The sequence below is a fragment of the Pongo pygmaeus genome, chromosome 13 (genome assembly GCF_028885625.2).
Source record: "Pongo pygmaeus isolate AG05252 chromosome 13, NHGRI_mPonPyg2-v2.0_pri, whole genome shotgun sequence".
NCBI lineage: Eukaryota > Metazoa > Chordata > Mammalia > Primates > Hominidae > Pongo > Pongo pygmaeus.
The window spans coordinates 122,346,649-122,359,828 of NC_072386.2; the positions used below are offsets into that span (position 1 = coordinate 122,346,649).

At 43.9% G+C, this 13,180-nt stretch overlaps 1 protein-coding gene across 4 annotated transcripts in view; it reads right to left on the reverse strand.

Moving 5' to 3' along the window:
* The window catches only part of RAPGEF1 (Rap guanine nucleotide exchange factor 1), a 162,208-nt gene that overhangs the window by 71,432 nt on the left and 77,596 nt on the right, over nucleotides 1-13,180 (reverse strand). For 2 of the 4 annotated variants that reach the window (XM_054500110.2, XM_054500114.2), the window contains exons 2-3: nucleotides 1,634-1,773; nucleotides 952-1,065 (exon numbers count right to left, since the gene is read on the reverse strand). In XM_054500110.2, the coding sequence (XP_054356085.1) occupies nucleotides 952-1,065; nucleotides 1,634-1,773 (254 nt within the window). The remainder of the gene's footprint in view (nucleotides 1-951; nucleotides 1,066-1,633; nucleotides 1,774-13,180) is intronic. The other 2 variants (XM_054500111.2, XM_054500115.2) reach the window with 1 other exon arrangement.

The window sequence follows — 13,180 nt, forward strand, 5'->3', positions numbered from 1 at the left end:
AGCTGGGATTACACGCACCTGCCACTATGCCTGGCTAATTTTTTTTTTGTATTTTTAGTAGAGATGGAGTTTTGTCATGTTGGCCAGGCTGGTCTTGAACTCGTGACCTCAGGTGATCCGCCTGCCTCAGCCTCCCAAAGTGCTGGGATTATAGGCGTGAACCACTGTGCCCAGCCTAGTTTTGTTTTTATGTAATGAGTCAGGATTAATATTTAAATTTGCGAGATATTAAAAATTCTGTCTTTCATAAAGAGGAAATGTAGCATCTCGAGAATTCAGACTCTGACGTCAGACAGCCTGCATTCAAATCTTGACTTTGCCACCTTTTTGCTGTGTGACTTTGGCTAAGTGCTTAATATCTCTATAGATCCAGTTTCCTTTTCGGCAAAATAAGTTTTCACACATCAGGGTTGCTATGAAGATAAGTAAGAGGACATGTGTAAAGCACTCAGCACTGGGCCAAGAAAAGGCTCCATTAATGTTAGGGACACAGATGTCTGTGGCTCTGAGAGCACTTGGTTATGCGGCGATCTCAGTGCACTCCACCAGCCTTGTGAGATGGGTAAGAAAGCACTCGAAGGCTTCAGAAGCCTTTTCCCTTCTAAACTATTCAGATCATCTTAGCAATTCAAGGAACAGCTGGTCTTGAGAGATGAGACTCGCCCACATCCCCCGGAACCCGTTGGACCCAAGCAGCACACCCAAACCAACCCCAGAAAGAATCCCTGAGCTTTTGCCACAAAGCTCTCTCCAAAGATCATGGGACCTTGCATAAACTCTCACTTTTATCCAAGGTCCCTTGGACTCTTTCCTGAACAATTCAGCCCACGGTCACCACCCAGTTGAACATAATAATAGTGCAATAGAGTTTTTTTCCATCCCCAAAACCATGGACCAGGATTCTGCAGTAGAAGGCAAGGCAAACCCAATTGTTCTTAATGTTACACTGACCTTCTGCCTTTGAGACCTGGAAGCCACAGCACTGGTGGACATAAATTCTACTGCCTGCTGCTCCAGATCCAAGGGGAGAGGGTAGCCCTCTGGTAGAAATCTGTCTGTTGCCTCCTGGAAGAGAGGAAACCTGGATTCCTACAGAGTTTGAAATGGCTGTTTGAGGCTGAAGGGAGGGGTTGATGAAAGTCAATAGCTGTTTCAACATATCTGGCTTGACTGGCCCTGCTGAGGCCACTAACTCTTGAGGACATCTTTGGCTAGGTCTCCAGGGGTTTGCATGTTTCAGAGCACAGGCCCTAAAGCCGAATGATGGATGTTCTGGACATTACAAAGTTCTCTGTGTTTGAGTGTGAGCCAAGGCAACGTAGGGAACTGCAGGGCAGGGAGGCAGCAGCCTGGGGTGTGGACATGATGTGCTGAGCTGTTTTAAATGCCCAGAGGATGACACAGCTGGAAAAGGAGAACTGTCTTAGCCAACTGAGCTTGGCTAACATGGCAAACACTCACCACCCTAATGGTTCTTATTTTACAAGGACACCAAAGGTCCCACCCATGGAATGCTACGAAGTACGTATGATGCACTGAAAGCTCAATCCCCAGGGAGGGAACATACAAATCGCACAAACTCATACTGCTGGAAGCAGGTGAGGCCAGAAGGAAACACCTAGAGTCAGCTTACTTTGTTCACAGGCTTCTCTGGAATCTTTACGGACACCTCAGCTGGTTTTCCCTTCTTTGATGGCGTTCTCTTGATTTTGGGTGAGTGGAATTTGTCCATCAGCTTCATGGTGAAGGAAGAGAGATGAGAACGCTGAGAGTCTGAAAACAAAGACGGTACTGACTGTTAGATGGGAGTGGGAAGAAGCGACGGTTCACTGACCTTTTGTGGAAATGAGCAATGTCCCCAAACCCATCTTTTTTCTTGGCTATTGAGAGTTTCAAAGGAAAGGATGTATGGATCCATTACAAAACATTTCTGCTTACGTGCTTCAATTTTTGCAATTTTCATCAAGGAATTGTGGAAATCAAAGGCAGTCCAAATAAATATGGAAAGAGAACTTGCAAATATTCCCAAGTGTCCTTACAGAGTTTGTGTGATGATCTAACTAACATCCAAGGGAACTGGCTGAGAAGAAAGAACACCCAGTCAAATCACAGATGTGTAGGATGTGAGAACTGGAAAGGAAGTCCCTTTCAAATCAACCTCTTCATTCTTTAGGAAACTGCAACAAGTGACATGTGCAAAGCTCTGGAGTTGGCAGCGGTGACTGAACCAGCAGTAAGGTGTTCAAAATCCTCTGGGCCCTGGTGAAAGACTGAATGACTTGCCCCAAAGATCAGAAATTAAGACTAGGATATCTGTTCTCGCCACTCCTATTTGACATTGAACTGGATCAGACCTAAATGTAAGAGTTACAACTGTAAACCTCTCAGAAAAAAACAGGAGTTTTTGTGACCTTGAATTTGACCATGTTTTCTTAGATACAAAACCAAAAGCACAAGTAACAAAATAAAAAAATAGAAAATTGGACTTCATCAAAACTAACAACTTTTGCACTACAAATACTACTACTAAGAAAGTGAACAAACCCACAGGATGAAAGAAAAACAGTCATGTGTTGCTCAAGGACACGAATAAGTTCTGAGACATGCATCATTAGGCAACTTAGTTGTGCAAATGTCATAGAGTATACTCAAATGAACCTAGGTGGGATAGCCTACTACACACCTAGGCTATATGGAATAGCCCATTGCTCCGAGGCTACACACCTGTGCAGCACGGTACTGTACTGAGTACTGCAGGCAACTGTAATACAATGGTATTTGTGTATCCAACCATATCTAAATGTAGAAAAGTACAGTAAATGGTATAAAAGATTAAAAATTCCACCTGCAAAAGGCACTATCACGAATGGAGGCTGCAGGCCTAGAAGTTGCTCTGAGTAAATCAGGGAGTAAATGTGAAGGTCTAGGACACTCCTGTACACCAGGGTAAACTTTATAACCATGGCACATTTAACCTTCACTAAATTTATTTTTAAAATGTTCTTTCTTCAGTAAGTTAACCTTAGCTTACTGTAACTTTTTTACTTTATAAACTTTTAATTTATAAAAACATTTTTATTCTTTTGTTTTTTTGAGACAGGGTCTCACTCTTTTGCTAAGACTAGAGTGCGGTGGTGTGATCACAGCTCACCGCAGCCTGGAATTCCTGGGCTCAGACATCATCCTGCCTCAGCCTCTCAACTGGCTAGGACTATAGGCAAGTGCTACAATGTCTGGCTCATTTTTAAACTTTTCGTAGCGATGAGGTCTCACTATGTTGCCCAGGTTGGCAAAAATATTTTCTTTCTTTATATCCTTGTTCTTTAAGCTTTTTTTCTATTTAAAAAATTATTATTATTTTTTTTACTTTTAAAACTTTTCATTAAAGACAAAGACAGACACACATTAATCAGCCTAGGTTTACAGGGGCAGGATCATCAGTATCACCATCTTCCACCTCCCCATCTTGTCCCACTGGAAGGTCTTCAGAGTAATAAAATGCATGAAGCTGTCATCTCCTATGATAACAATGCCTTCTTTTATAACACCTCCTGAAGGATCTGCTTGAGGCTGTTTTACGTTAACTTTTTTGTTTTTAGTAAGCAGAAGCATACTCTCAAATAATAACAAAAAGTAGAGTAAATCCATAAACCAGTAACATAGTCATTTATTATCATTATCAAGTACTATGTACTGTACATAACCATATGTGCTATATATTTACACCAGCATCACCACAAACAGGTGAGTAATGCATTGCGCTGGATGTAATGATGCCTACATCAGGCGAGGCGACAGGAATTTTTCAGCTCTATGATTATCTTATGGGACCATAAGATTATAACGTGGTTTGCCTTATATATGTTATAATGTGGTCTGTCACTAACTGAAATGTCGTTATGCAGAGCATGACTCTATTTGAAAATCATATGCAGCCATCCCTTAGCATCCTCAGGGGCTTGGTTCCAGGATCCCCTTCGGGGATCAGAATCCACGATGCTCAAGTCCCATATATAAAACAGTGGAATATTTGTGTATGACCCACACACATCCTCCACATGCTTCAAATCATCTATAGGTTACTTACGATACCAAATACAATGTAAATGTTATGTAAATAGTTATACTTTATTTTAAAATTTGCATTATTACACTGTTATTTTTATTGTTTTTCCCTGTATATTTTTGACCATGACTGAATCAGAGGCTGCAGAACCCATGGATATGGAGGGCCAGCTATACCTGATAAGGGACTTGTATACAGAAAACATTAAAAAATCTTACAGCTCTAGAATAAAAGGCATATAACCCAATGTAAAATGGGCAAAGAATTTGAGCAGACATTCTCCAAAGAAGATACACAAATTGGCAATAAGCACATGGAAAGACGGTCAACATAATTAGCCATTAAGGAAATGTAACGCTTCATGCACACTAGGACTAATAAAAAATACAGTACCAAGTGTTGGTGAGGACTGGAGAAACTGAACGCCCTACACGTTGCTGGTAGGAATGTAACACGGTTTCTCTGCTTTGGAAAATGTCGGGCAGTTTCTCACAAGATCACAGAGTTGACATGTGACCCAGAAATTCCACTCCTGGGCAGATTTGCGAGAGAAATGAAAGCCTAAATCCATGTGACTTGTACAGGTAAGTCAAAGGAAAGTTCACAGCAACATTATTCATAATAGCCAAAGGTGGGAAAAACTCAAATGTCCACATTTGTGAATGACTAAGTAAAATGTATTATATCCATACAATGGAATATTATTTGGCAATAAGAATAAATTAGGTACGGATCAGCTACAACACAGTTGAACCTTGGAAACATTATCTAAGCTAAAGCAGCCAGCCACAGAAGACCATACATTGTATGATCCCATTCATTTGAAATGTCCAGAATAGGCAAATCCATAGAGACAGAAAGTAGACTGGTGGTTGCCTAAGACTGGACAGGGCAGAGAGATGGATAGGGGCTGCTATAATCAGTATGGAGTTTTTTTCTCCTGGTGTACAAAAGTATTCTAAAATTAGAATATGGTGATGGTTGTATAGCCCAGTGAATTACTAGAAAAAAAAGAGCTGTACCCTTTTTGAATGAATTGTGTGATATGTGAATTACATATCAATAAAGCTATTTTTTTAAAAAAGCCCAATGGCAGTCTTCCTTCATCTCAGCATTATTACAACCGGTTCCAGTGTCTGAAAACATCTTATTAATCGATTTATTTAAACCTGTCTCCTCACAAGAATGCAAGTTTGGCTGGGCGCAGTGGTTCCCGTCTGTAATTCCAGCACTTTGGGAGGCTGGGGTGGGAGGATCACTTGAGCCCAGGAGTTGGAGCCTAGGCAAGAGTGAGACTTTGTCTCTACCTACAAAATATTAGCTGGGCATAGTGGTGCACACCTGTAGTCCCAGCTACTCAGGAGGCTGAGGTGGGAGGACTGCTTGAGCCCAGGAGTTAGAGGCTACAGTGAGCACTGCACTCCAGCCTGGGCAACAGAGCGAGACACTGTCTCAAAAAAATAAAGACTTGGGGAACAAGTTCCCTGAGGACTGTACCTGTCTTGTTCATGCCTGTTGGCCCATAGAAGATAATCAGTAAACATACATTCAACAAATGAAGAAACCAACCAACAACAAAAATATCCCAGGAAGAAGACTGCTTCTTTTAATAACAGCAGAAAATACTTGAAATTGGCTGAAAATTAAGCAACCAAACACTGTCCTACGCAATGGAAAAATAAATACCTGTAGTTTTAAAAATAAAAAGCACTCCCTCTGTCAAGTTTTTCCAGCAATTTAGTACAACAAAACAGAAAACCAAACAAAACAACCCTCCAAATAAATAGCACGGCACCTTGCACTACACGGCTCTCACTGTCTACTACTGCTGCATGTGACTTAACAAGGTCAAAGTCCAATTCCCTTGCTAAAGACCTCCCAGGTGGCCAGGCAGGATCAGATAAACTATCTACCCTTTGCAAATTACCTAGGCACCCACTGCACTCTGGACCAAAGAGAAAAGCCAGGGCCTGACCTGCATTCACATGTGGTCAAACCAAACAGCTTCACAGCTGTGTGATGGCCAGAGCTGCAGAAAGCCCTTCTTAGTCCCCAGATGGGGACACAAGTCAACAGGAAGCTGCTGCACCTGGCTAGCTCACCTGGAACAGCTCAACAGGGTCAGGAGGCTCTCAACACCAGCCTTCATATGTCAGCAGTAATCCCTCGCGTTCAAGTGAACTGTGATGGTGTGACTTCTCCTGCTCCCCTCTGTCCTGCCTCTTCTCTCTCCCCACCCAAGCAGAGTGGATCCCATTTACAGTTTATACTTTCTTCTTTATACTTCAACATGGATGTGAACAGTCTAGTCCTTCATGTAATGCTTAAGAGGGTGTGCACTGTTACCCACGCCTGGTGGTACGTGCCTATAGACCCAGCTACTCGGGAGGCTGAGGCAGGTGAATGGTGTGAACCTGGGAGGCGGAGCTTGCAGTGCAAGATTGTGCCATTGCACTCCAGCCTGGGCGCCTGCCACCACGCCCACCTAATTTTTTTGTATTTTTAGTAGAGACGGGGTTTCACCGTGTTAGCCAGGATGGTCTCGATCTCCTGACCTTGTGATCCACCTGCCTTGGCCTCCCAAAGTGCTGGGATTACAGGTGTGAGCCACCGCCCCCGGCCAAAAAATTTTTTAAAAGGGGAGTGTGCACTGGAGTCAGAATGCTGGCATTCAAATACTTAGACATCATCTCTCTAAATCTTTCCCTTATTTTGTCTGGAAAATGAGTGAGATAACATTATATTTCTTGAGATGGCTGGTGTGATGTAGTTTAAATGAGATATTTACTGTGGATAATGCAATAAGGTATTTCACAAAATGCCTGGCACATGGCACCTGCTCAACACAAGGAGCTTGGATGCACAGCAAGGTTGATCGATTCCAAATTCTTATTTCCCAGCTGCTTCCAGATCTTCATCCAGTTATTCTGCAACACTGAACATTTAACTCACTATCCTAAGTAAATGAGGACCTTATAAATGCCCACTCTTCCTTTGGCACTGAACCAGAAGTCTCAATCTGGCCTTTAGTCTATTAGTCTATTTCCCTCTTTAGTTTAACCTGCCTCCCTGCATACGGATCCTATTGCTGTCCCTACCCCATGTCTTCCGATGGCGGCCCCACAGTGTCCCTAAAAGACACAGCCTCTTCCCTCACCAGGCAGGTTCCCAAGTCAGATGGGCTGTCAGAGCAGTTTCCTAATCCATGCGGCTTCTACCCTGTTAAGCAGGACTGAAGCAGGGAAAGCAGACACAAATGGGGAAGTCTGGGCAGGATGCGTGGGTTCTCTGGTGGTCAAAGATCTTCAGGCTGGGTGAGCCAACTTCCGCTTTCTCCACCGTCTACTGCCCTGAGTTGCTGTTCAGGCAGGCATGGGGCTGAGGAGCTGGCAAGATTCACAACTGTGCCATCATGACCAGGGCGGAACTGGGGTAGACAAGTGAGGTGTAGAGGTCGATCACCAAAAACCCTCTCAGGTTCACGCAAGGGCAGGGACCAACTAAGGGCACCTCTGCCTATGAGCTGTTGACGGAACTCAAGAGGTTTATTATTACACTCACAATTCTCGTCTGCCTTGGGCACAGCTGGGAAACCATGTCAGCACCTAAAGACAGTGCAATGCCTACCAATAAATCTCCCTCCTCAGGGTATCCGCCTCAGAACAGCCAGCTCTAGCACAAGAAGCCATAAATCAGGCAGAGAGAAGAGATTCTTTCAAATGACAACCAACCTTCTCAACGCTGGAAATCGAGGACAGCACTAACTAGGACAGTATGTTTGTCACATTCTTCTTGAAACCTTGGGTTAGCAGCACAGGCTTCAGGTGATTCTCAAGGTCATTCACACTACGCCTTTGAGTGCTGAGGAGGTACTATAATGCCTTGCGATAGCAGGGTGGGGAGGAAATGACAGGTGCCCTCGCATGAACACTGCTGTTAGGGCAATCTTGCCAACGGCTCCAGACAGGCAGGCAGACAGACAGAGAGACAGACAGACGCACTCTCCCTGCCCCTCTCTCATGCACGTGAATCATCTGGGGTGGAGGGCGACATGAAGGGAGTGTTCCCACATGACTGCTGCGTTGCAGTCAGTGCCACCGACCGCTCTCTTGCTATTCCCCTGCTTTTCACACTTAGGAAGTTACACTGTAGATTTTGTATATGCGTCTTTTTAGTAATTTTCTAGAACTGAAGTTAAAACAAAAAATTTAAAGATTTCATACAAATATATATATATACAAGTTAGAGAGAATGAATCAAATCCAGGCACCCACCATCTGGCCTAGCAAACAGAACCTTCTGCAGCGATGGAGGCGGCCGGTACCTGAACTGTCTAACACGACAGGCACTAGTGGCTACTGAGGCTGATGATTGTGGCTGCTGTGGCTGAGGCACTGAACTGTGAGTTAACTGTGTAAACAGCCCCCGGGGCTGGTGACTGGCACACTGGATGGTGTAGCTCGAGAAGCGGATGGATTCCACTGGTGCCGCCACGTGCTCCTCTGCAGCCACACCTCTTCCCTACAGGCAGCCCGACTCTGACTTTCAGATTTATCATCCCTTACTTTTCAGGATAGTTTATATCGACATATACAGTTGAACTTATAAGTTTGTGAACGTTACCTAAGTGATGGCATATTGTAAAGATTCTCACACTCTTGCTTTTTTACTCAATAGCAGGCCTGACACTCAGGCATGCTGGGGTGTATCAGTGATTTCGTTTTCAATGCTGAGAAATTCCATAGATTCCATAATCCCAGCTTTATTTATCTGCTCTCCTGTCAGTGGACACTGGGTCGCTTCCAGCATTTTTGCTTTAATAAACAATGCTGCTCATACATGTCTCCTGGAACACATGCCAACAGCCCTCTAAGAGCAGAACAGCTGGATTGTAGGGTATATACCACACTGATTCTTATAGATATTGCAAAACGATTCTCCCAAGTGGCTATGCCACTTTACAGTCCCACTAGCAAGGTTAGGAGAGTCCTAGTTGCTCCATATTCCTCCCGGCACCTGGGGTTGCCAGACATGCACACTTTCCCACATGGCCATGTCTAAGAAAGGACACGAAAGTCCTCCTTCACCTGGAAATGTCACATGCTGGTGTATTTTATTGTCATCTATCCAATCTGTGAGAGCAACTTCAAGTTCACCTGAACTTAAGAACAGAAAGCCTCAGACTCTTGCTCCATGTGACATTTACCCCAAGGTCAGAGACTCCCAATGACTAATCTGCTAGTCATTCCTTCCAGAGGAAGGGTGGCTTATATGAGCTCACAAACAATTTGTGTATAAATGACTGTGATGTTACCAACAGCAGCCACTTTCTTGGGCAACCATCGCAGGCTACAGATCTGGCTGTCGGATGAATGTCCTTCTCTACCGAGAGAGAAAGAGGATGGGCCGGAGGAGAGGATGTAGCCTGCTCACAGAATCACGTCTCAACAGAAAACCAAGCACAGCAAAAAGACATAAAAGCCAACCCAATTTCTTCAAGTGGTCTGCCAGATGCCAATATTTCATTCTTAAATTTTTAACTTGCCCCTCGGCCAGGCTTAACAATGGTCTCTGCCTGTTGCTGACAAATGTGGCTATCAACTGGCCTTCTTTCTGTGTCACTTGTAGCAGCAGCTGGGATCCCAACTTAGCAGTGGTTTCTGTCTCAGCTTAATCTCTCACCAGGGATGGCGGGGAGTCTCTAAACATCAACCACACGGGATCACAAAGTCAAGGGCAAGGTGGACAACTCGGAGGCAGCCAATCTAGAGAAACGCTATGGCTGCTAATTCCTCATTCCCTGTCTTCTACTGGGTTCAGAAGTCGAGCACTGGGAAGGATTTAGAGATCACTTACTTAATCCACATTCCCCATTTTCCAAATGCATAAAAAGGACAAATGGAGAGGATGCGTGATTGAGGACATCAGGAAGGGCTTTTTTAAAGATGAGGATTTCAGATTTTGTAAAAGTCTTTTCACTTGTCTTGGATTTTGTGGACTGCAAGGTAAAGATGGAGACAGAGGGCTGTGGGCACAGGAGCCAGCACAGTTGAAGTCTGTGGCTTTTTTTTTTTTAAATCTATTTATTTATTTTATCTTGAGACCAGGTTACGAGACTGGCTCATTTTTGTATTTTTGGTAGAGACAGGGTTTCGCCATGTTGCCTAGGCTGGTCTCGAACTCCTGGGCTCAAGGGATCCTCCCATCTCAGCCTCCCAAAGTGCTGGGACTACAGGCGTGAGCCATCATGCCAGGCCTGTGTGTCTTTGTTTTAACTTGAGCTCGGCCACTAACCTGGGCAAACTTTTTACTCGACCCTACGGTTCCTCACCTAGAGGAAAGCCATAGCCACAGACCTAGCTCCTCCTCAGGTAATTGTGGGGATTAAATGTGACCTGTGTGTAAAGCATGTAGCCAAGGACCTGATATATAGCAAATACTTAATACATGGCAGCTATTATTGTCATGTGATAACCTCGTCAGGTCTCTGCCAACATTTAAAAAGGCAAAAGCTAAAAATAACCCCTGTCTAGTCGAGCCAAAAGCAACCTGGAGTTATATTTTTCTTTTTTTTTGGATACGGAGTCTTGCTCTGTCACCCAGGCTGGAGTGCAGTGGTGCGATCTCAGCTCACTGCAAGCTCCGCCTCCCAGGTTCACGCCATTCTCTTGCCACAGCCTCCTGAGTAGCTGGGACTACAGGCGCCCGCCACCACGCCCAGCTAATTTTTTGTATTTTCAGTAGAGATGGGGTTTCACTGTGTTAGCCAGGATGGTCTCGATCACCTGACCTCGTGATCTGCCCGCCTCGGCCTTGCAAAGTGCTAGGATTACAGGCATGAGGCACTGCGCCCGGCCTGGAGTTATATTTCTCTAACAACTTTAACATCGAAAGATCCTCTGTCTTACTTAATACACAACTATTCCTGTTAAAACAGAGGGAAAACAATATTTGAAGTTTTGCAATTCCAAAGGCTCTTTTGTCATGAAAATCCATTCCTACTACCCAATTGTTCAGGAAGTCTACTAGATAACTATGACACTGCTAATGGGAATATTAAGCCTATCTTTTAAAAAATTTTCAAACAATCTCATTATAAAAATCCAAGCACTGTAAAAATATATAATGTAGAAGGTAAACATTTCTCATAACTCCACATACAGCAGAACTATTTTTTTCACTTTTTTTTTTTTTTTTAAACAACAAGCCATTGTGGGCATTTTCCCATGTGAGTGCAGTTAACGGCTGCATGATGCTCTGCTGGACGGCAACCACAGTGCATTTATGCAGTCAGGCCCCTGAATGAATAGATTCTAACTTCTGCTCTTCAAACAATGCTGCGTTGATGAACACCCTCAAGCTGGCCTGTCTGCGCCCTTGTATGGCGAGACAGACTCCTAGGGATGGAGTTGTTCGGTCACAGAGGACGGGCACGGGAAGCTGGATGCAGCGTAGTCAAACTGCCCCGCACTGAGCTGAATGCAGCCAGCACTGCCTGCCCCAGAGTGGGGCCCTGGATGGCAGCAGAAGGGGTGAGGAGGGATTCTGGGCCCTGGGGCCTTCTCGCCTATGCAGGAAACCAGGCTTCACCTTGGATTTGGGTTAAGATCTGACAGAACCACCCTTTTCATTTTACTTGCATAACTGGTAAGCATTACAAAGAGATTCAGAATCACAAAAGGCAACATTCAAATGGCCAATAAACATATAACAAGGTGCTCAATTTGTCATCAGGAAGCAGTACATTAAAACCACAGAGCTACCACCACAAACATGCCTGAATAGATAAAAAGAAAAAGCAGGGAACACTATTGGTGAGGATGAAGAGAAGGGGGACTCTCTACCCTGCTGACTGACAGCCACCCACTATGGCTGAACACATCCTTCCTCTCCAGCCCAATAACTCCACTCCAAAGAATGCCTGTGTGAGGTCACCATCGGACATGTACCAGAATATCACAGCAGCGCTTGGCGAATGCCTGTTGACAGCAGGATGGGTGAACCGTGGCACCGTCGCAGTGGAATACCATGCAATCGACACCCATGACATGGATGGTTCTCACGAGTGTAGAGAGAAGCCAGATTCAAAAGAGTACGTTTTATACGATTCCATTTATATAAATGCAAAAACAGACAAACTTAATCTATTATTTGGGGATTCAAGATAGTGGTTATGCTCGGGGAGTGGGGGGTGGTTAACTGGCAGGCAACATGAAGCAGTGGGCTTCTGAGGTGACGGTTATGGCCTGTTTCTTGATCTGGGGGTTGGTTGTACCAGTGTGTTCAACTTGTGAAAATCCTGCAAGCTATCTACATAAGGTATGTGTATATACTTCCTGATGTACAGTATATTCCAACAAAAAGGTGAAATAAACTAGATACAAAGGTCTAAGATTCTTCTGAAAAAGAGTCCACATGATTTTTATATGGGTCAGATTAACAACTGCAAAGTTCATTTACAACTTAAGGAAATTCCATTCCCTAAAACAAACAAATGTATTTACCCATGAATATTCCAGAATGAGTATCTTCCCTAAGAACTCTGAATTGACTATCTCAGGAAGAGCCTGTGAATATCTCAGGAAACTTTTGTTTCGTCTTTATAAAAATAATAAAAGATAACACCTACATAAATATATACATTCTTAGGATCTTAAATCACCAGTAAATAAACATTTTCCAATGTCTTCTGCCCTATTGTAAGAAAAATTCTAGGAATATAAATACAATTGAATCTTATAATTTTTTATGTTTAACCAAGATTGAATCAATATACTTTTAATAATAGTATCTATCTCATGAGGTTCGCCTAAGAATTAAAACCAAAACTCATTCAATGACTTTTTAGGCATCTCATCTGTGCCTTACATCAGCGCTGGGGCCCCACCCACCCGGCCTGCTCACACACTGCACCAGCCATTCCCTCTTCTCCCCACCACCATGTTTCCTTCTGCTGTGTGTCACCTCACGTCTGCACATACACATGGTAGATCTCCCCCATCTTAAAAGCCCAAGTCCTTAAGCCCACCTTCTCCTCCAGCTACTCCCACGTTTTTCTCTAAATAGCAAAACCACTTGAAAGACTTGCCTATATGTTGTCTACAGTTCCTTTCC